This window comes from Coffea arabica, chromosome 3c, assembly GCF_036785885.1.
Source record: "Coffea arabica cultivar ET-39 chromosome 3c, Coffea Arabica ET-39 HiFi, whole genome shotgun sequence".
Lineage (NCBI taxonomy): Eukaryota > Viridiplantae > Streptophyta > Magnoliopsida > Gentianales > Rubiaceae > Coffea > Coffea arabica.
In genome coordinates this window covers 11,678,186-11,683,963 of record NC_092314.1, presented here as the reverse complement: position 1 = coordinate 11,683,963, position 5,778 = coordinate 11,678,186, and the positions used below count along the sequence as shown (strand labels likewise).

The 5,778-nt window shown below is 36.2% G+C and overlaps 2 protein-coding genes across 3 annotated transcripts; both read right to left on the bottom strand.

Annotated features, from left to right (window-relative positions):
* Positions 1-340: 340 nt before the first annotated feature.
* LOC113734650 (putative late blight resistance protein homolog R1A-3) lies at positions 341-4,697 on the bottom strand. Of its 2 annotated transcripts, XM_027261275.2 has the most exons (3): positions 2,654-4,697; positions 820-2,563; positions 341-636 (listed from the first exon to the last, which is right to left on the bottom strand). In XM_027261275.2, exons 1-2 carry the CDS (start codon positions 4,313-4,315, stop codon positions 1,220-1,222), a joined length of 3,006 nt encoding a protein of 1,001 aa, XP_027117076.1. In that variant the 5' UTR covers positions 4,316-4,697; the 3' UTR covers positions 341-636; positions 820-1,219. The 2 variants fall into 2 exon arrangements, with proteins under 2 accessions (XP_027117076.1, XP_027117074.1); XM_027261273.2 differs by having other exon boundaries at positions 820-4,695.
* LOC113735604 (putative late blight resistance protein homolog R1A-3) lies at positions 850-1,158 on the bottom strand. Its single transcript, XM_027262597.1, has one exon. The coding sequence runs from the start codon at positions 1,156-1,158 to the stop codon at positions 850-852; it is 309 nt and encodes a 102-aa protein (XP_027118398.1).
* Positions 4,698-5,778: the final 1,081 nt, after the last annotated feature.

The window sequence follows — 5,778 nt, the reverse complement described above, 5'->3', positions numbered from 1 at the left end:
TGTGTATATTTTGAAAATCATAAGGAAATTTTATGGTAAAGTATTAAATTATAAGAGAGTTATATGATAAAATATAAACCCATACAGGGTTAGTGTGTCATGTATATTATGTTTATATATTTTAATCACTTCAGCCATTTTAATTTTTAAATAAGGGTAATTTCAACATTTTAATAGGTTTCGTCACTAATGATAATTTCCGTTAGTTTGACACTTAAATCCAAATCATGAGGAGGTTATATATAGCTTTTGAAACCATAGGGGGTTATGTACAAAAACACTAAATCATAGGGGGTAAAATGTAATTTGCCAAAAAAAGAAAAAAAAAAAGATAATAGAGTTTCTTGCCAGTCAAAAACCAATCATTTTGTGGCAGTACCTTCGTACATTGTCCCTATTTTCCAAGCCCCAATTCAGCAAATTCATACATGTTTGAAAAGAATTAGCACACAACGATAACTAAATTCAGCAAAACGAAATTACACAAAATACGCCAACAGCAAATTATCTGAATAACCTTTATGCTGCCGTGCAGATTGATAAAACAGTGTACATTGTACGAATCTCATTCATTGTTTCCACCATATCTTGACAAGAAAAGAGTCATCGATCCTTTCCAATTTTTACCTCCATCTTCTACAAAAGTATCAAAGAAAGTCAGACCACACAGGTGACCAATTACAATCTCAAGAGGAAAAACTACCGTAGCACTCCCTGATGATATCATTAAGAAAAAATAGAGCAATAATTAGTTGTTTGTTCATCAATTTCAATGTGCTCGTGCATGCATTACAGGCAACTGAAGTACAAAAAAATTACCCGATATTGCACCAACTGATGCCCTTCAGTCTATATGATGATCTTTAGATTCTCATTTCCATAATATTTCTGTGCTTCTTCAATTTCCCGTATTGAAGATTTGACACCATCTCCGCAACGCGCCACCTGAATTGTTTCAAGAGTAGATATACGCCCTAAACAAGAAGGCATCATTTCCAAATTATAAATTCCGTGGAGTTTTAGTTGCTGAAGGCACGGGAAGTAATCATCACTGTCAGGGTCTGTCTCCGTCCACTCAACAATCTTTGCGAATTCCAAAGTCAAGACCCTGAGTTTGGGGAATCCTCCTTCCATCAGCTCCCATTTTTGGCCCTCCATTGACCGCCATCTTAATTTTAGGACTTCAAGATTCGGTAGTTGTTCAATCAATGACATTTTTCTAACCGGGAAGACGCAGATTGAAAAGACACAACTTCTTCAAATTCATGGGAAAAGAAAGGTCAACATGTTCCTGCGAACCTGAGAGACTGTAGCCAGCTAAGACGAGTGATTCTAGGCATTCTAGTCGACTCATGTTGCAGCATACTATATTTTGTCCCCCCAGATTGAAAATTTTAAGTCGGCGAACGTTGGGAATCCTTCTCAATATGTTCTCTCCTTCTTGATCATAAGAAAGATACAGATTGGAGAGTGTGTCTAAATTGGGTAAAGAGGAGAGGTTTTCAAGAACGTTGTCATTGCAAGAGAAACGAATAACAACGCGACGCCTTACACATACTTGCCTCAACTTCTTCATGTTCCAGATGCTATCTGGCAATGAAACCAGCCCACCAGAATATACACAAAAGGTTTCCAAATGTGAGAGCTTGGCTATAGATGGTGGAATGAATTTCATGGTCCGACCTGTAAGGGCTAAGTACCTCAAACAAAGAAGTGATTCGACTTCAGTTGGAAGCTCCTCCAGTCTTAGGTTGATGTCTAAATTCAAAACTTTAAGATGTTTGTAGATGCCAAAAAGGAAGGAGATATTAAGCAAGTCAAACTCATATCCTGGAGTAGCATTGCAGAGCAGCAGAGTATCTAAATGTGGACAAAATAGCTTTGACTTTATAAAATCTTCTCCACTGGAGCAAATGGGCAATCGTGGTAGGTTGGGAGGCTCATTAAAATTAGAAAGCTCATCATATCCTTGCAGGACCTGAAGAAATTTCTTTTCTTTCGCCTCGCCCTTACAGAACTCAAATATCAAATCGTGAATGTAACAAGTTTTGACTCCACCAATGGATCTGTTTTCACTTACCATAACTAAGTTTCGGCCAATTAGGTCCATCAGATATTCTTCTGCAATGTCCTCTGATCTCTCTCCTTCAATTTTTTCCACAAACCCTTCTGCAATCCATAGACGCATCAAATTCTTGGCACCAATTTTTTCATCTTCTCGAAATGCAGCAAAATACAGCAAGCATTCCTTCAAGTGATATGGTAAATGCTCATAACTGAGCTCCAACGACTTCTTGCACTGGCCTGCACCAGACACCATGGTCGAAGTTAAACTCTCAGCAAATTCTTCCCAAACCAAAATATCATGCTCTGTAGTTGCTAGGGCTCCAGCTACAACAATTAGTGCAAGTGGCAATCCCATGCATTTTTTGGCAATCTCCATTCCCAATCCATGCAATGCTTGAGGACAATCTTCTTTTCCAAAAACCTTCTTATGCAGTAATTCAAAACTTTCTTTCTCACTGAGTGGGCGAAGATTGTGAGGTTCCCCACCATATTGAACCTGTGAAGCCACATTAGAAAATCGACTCGTAAAAAGGATCCTACTTCTCTTCTTATCATCAGGAAATGAAATTCTCAGCTCATTCCATACCTTAATGTCCCAGACATCATCAAAAACAACTAGATACCTCTTCATCTTCAGCCTTTGATAGAGCTTTTGAAGCAATTCATGTTCATTCAACTTTTTAAGCTCTTCATCCATGCTAGATTGTTTTCCATTAGAGCACAAAATTTGTATTAACAAGCTTTTCATGTCAAATTCTTGAGAAACAGTGCACCAAAGACGAATCTGGAAGTTAAATATAATTGAACTATCATTGTAAACTTTTTCGGCTAAAGTTGTTTTACCAAGCCCAGCCATTCCCACAATGGGAACAATTTCCACCTGTTCTGGTCCACTTAAAAGTCGTTCAATTACTTTTTCTGCCTCATCATCAAGACCAACCACGACTTCATGAGCTATTGGCATTTTAACTTTTGATAGCATGTGACTGGAAGCCTTGCTAACTTCTGGTACTCTTAAGCTATGAAAGGAGGGAAGACTTTCAATAATGCTTGAGCCACTGATCTGATCCTTAAAATGCTTGATATGGATGTTGGTATTAGCCAGCATATCATAACAGTCACAAGCCTCTGTGGATTCTAAGAAGCTAACTTCTCCTTCTTTCACTCTGTTTAGAGAAGGTGAGCAAATTATAATGCCTGCCTCAGTAAGAAGAGCACCAATTTTTTCGTTTTGTTCATCCATCTTCTCCTGCTGCTCCCTTAAAATGCTTCTCAAGAACCTCAGTCCTGCATAGAGTATTCCCATTTCATCTTTCGTAGAATCCATAAAGCTAGAGCTGCAGCACAACAGCTCCCAGAGACAACTAATCAGAGAATCATTGAAGTTGTTCAATATCTGCTTATCCATCATTCTATTATGCAATGATTTTGAGGATCTTGTAGCTCTAAGAACTTCCATATAAATCTCATAGACTTGAAAATCAACAGCTGTGATTTTCTGTTGTTGCTCATATATCATGGAGCAGAACTCAGGATTGTGCCGTTCCTCATCATCCCAAAAAGAACACATGTAACAGAGGCGTGCTGCGTTCAAAGCCATCACTTCAAAGTGAGCCAATAGCAAGGCAGGAATATCTGCAGTTCCTCGCAATTTGGCAAAGGGAACGAAGCTTTTCAAGAATGTTAGCTTTGCTTCAAGGGCTTGGAATTGAGTAATAACTTGGGGGTCCATATCAAAAATAGACAAATTGCTAGTTGTTAAATCCGCTAGATTTTGTAGAATGAGGTCAATAAATTCCATTAGTTCATCAACTGGCATGCAAGAATTTGATTCTAGTGATCTGCTGCTTGCCAAATTAAAGTAAACTTGGATGATTTCTTGCTTAAATGATTTGATTTGTTTCAAAAATTTGGGGAACACTTCATTGCCAACATAAAGTATGTCACGTGCATCAGATTTCAACATAAGGAAAAGAGAGTGAATGTCCTCCTCATATTTGTGAAAGGTATCCTCAATGCAAGATAAGAAAGATGGAAGACTCACCTTCTTCACTACATTATCAGATTCCAAGTACAAATCATTGCAGTGGCTCCACTTTCTTGCACTCATAACAAATGTTTTGAGAAATTTTATATCCAGGTACGCAGCTCTAATTTTGGGTATTCGGTACATGACAGGGGGGTTGTCCACAAGCGACTGTAGATCAAGGAAGACACGATCGATGCTGCAAGTGGAGGCCATGTCCATCTCTTATGCAGGGATTTTTCCTCAGTTTCACTCTCAAATTTTAAGGGAGAAACAGATCTCGCCGACTGCAGAGCAAGCAAGTATTTCTTTCCTGAAATTTCCTTTTTCCGGTGGGATGGTGAAGAAGAGAAATGAGATAATAAATTATTCAACAGAAAAAACGGAGCAAGATCAAGAAAGAACAGATGAATCAAAGTTAGCGAGAGAGCGGTCAAATAATCTGGAAATGATCATGGTTTGAATAAAGTAAAGGAATTTTATTGACTACTACTGCACAGTTTTTTGGAGTTTTTTTTTTGGGCTATTTATCCTCACAAGGCGTTCAGTACTTGTGAACCTTTGACAAGTAGTGTATTCCATTCCCACACAATGGGGTCACTGTTTTTGCAATAATTCCAATTCTTATCGACATTCGACAATCCATAGTTTAATATGTTAAACTTATAACTAGGCAGCCGTGTTTTGATAGCAGATGTGGAGCAAGAGTTGAGTCTTTTAATTCATCCATGCTTAAAATATGACAATTTTGTCAATTACAGTTAAGCTATTATCTTATTTAGTGTGGGTATATTAGGAAGAGCCAAAAAATAATGAAACATGGATGGGAAGAAAATTCAGCTAATCCTCAGACAGTGTAAGAAGCAATTTAGCTAAAGATGTAATAGGACTCGTCCCTTCCATTAGAGCCCCAAAAAATATATATATATATATATATATATATATATATTTATTTATTTATTTATTTATTTATATTTATATTTATATAGTGTCAGGACCAAAATGTCAAGACCAAAACCTAAAATCACTTTAGTGACTAAGATATATAAATATAGGATAAATACATTTTTGCATCTCGTGGATTAGTTCTTTCTAACATAACTCTCGTATGCTCCGAAAAGCTACACATAATCTCCGTGATTAATAAATATTTTGTCTTGACATTAGGGTATTCTTCACATTTCGTTTGGCTTTACTATCAAGGACTATTTTTTATTACTTTGATACTTTAGTCCAAAATATGAAAAAAAAAAATTTATAATATTTAAAATTATAGAAGATTTACATGAACAAGTGCTGAACCAAATGAAGCTATATAAATTTAACCAAGATTTGTGCCTTTCATTAAGTAAGACTTTCTTACATGTTGGCCTAGTTACCATAGTCCAAGAGAGAAAAAGAACAGAAAGGGGCCAAAAAGGAAAAAGGAACTTTAACTTTCAATTGATAGTTTCTTTCAAAATTCAAGTATTGTTGCTTAATAATTTTTACACCCTATGATTACAAACAACATAATTTTATGAAATAAAAAATTTTTATCTTTAATTGCTAAGAAAATTGTAAAATGACTTTATTATATATTTCAGCTTAATGGATTCTTTGAGTTGAATGAAAATAATTACATCTTAACAAAGTCCTCAAACCTTGATATATGAACAAGCAAAACTATAAAATGTTAATCAATT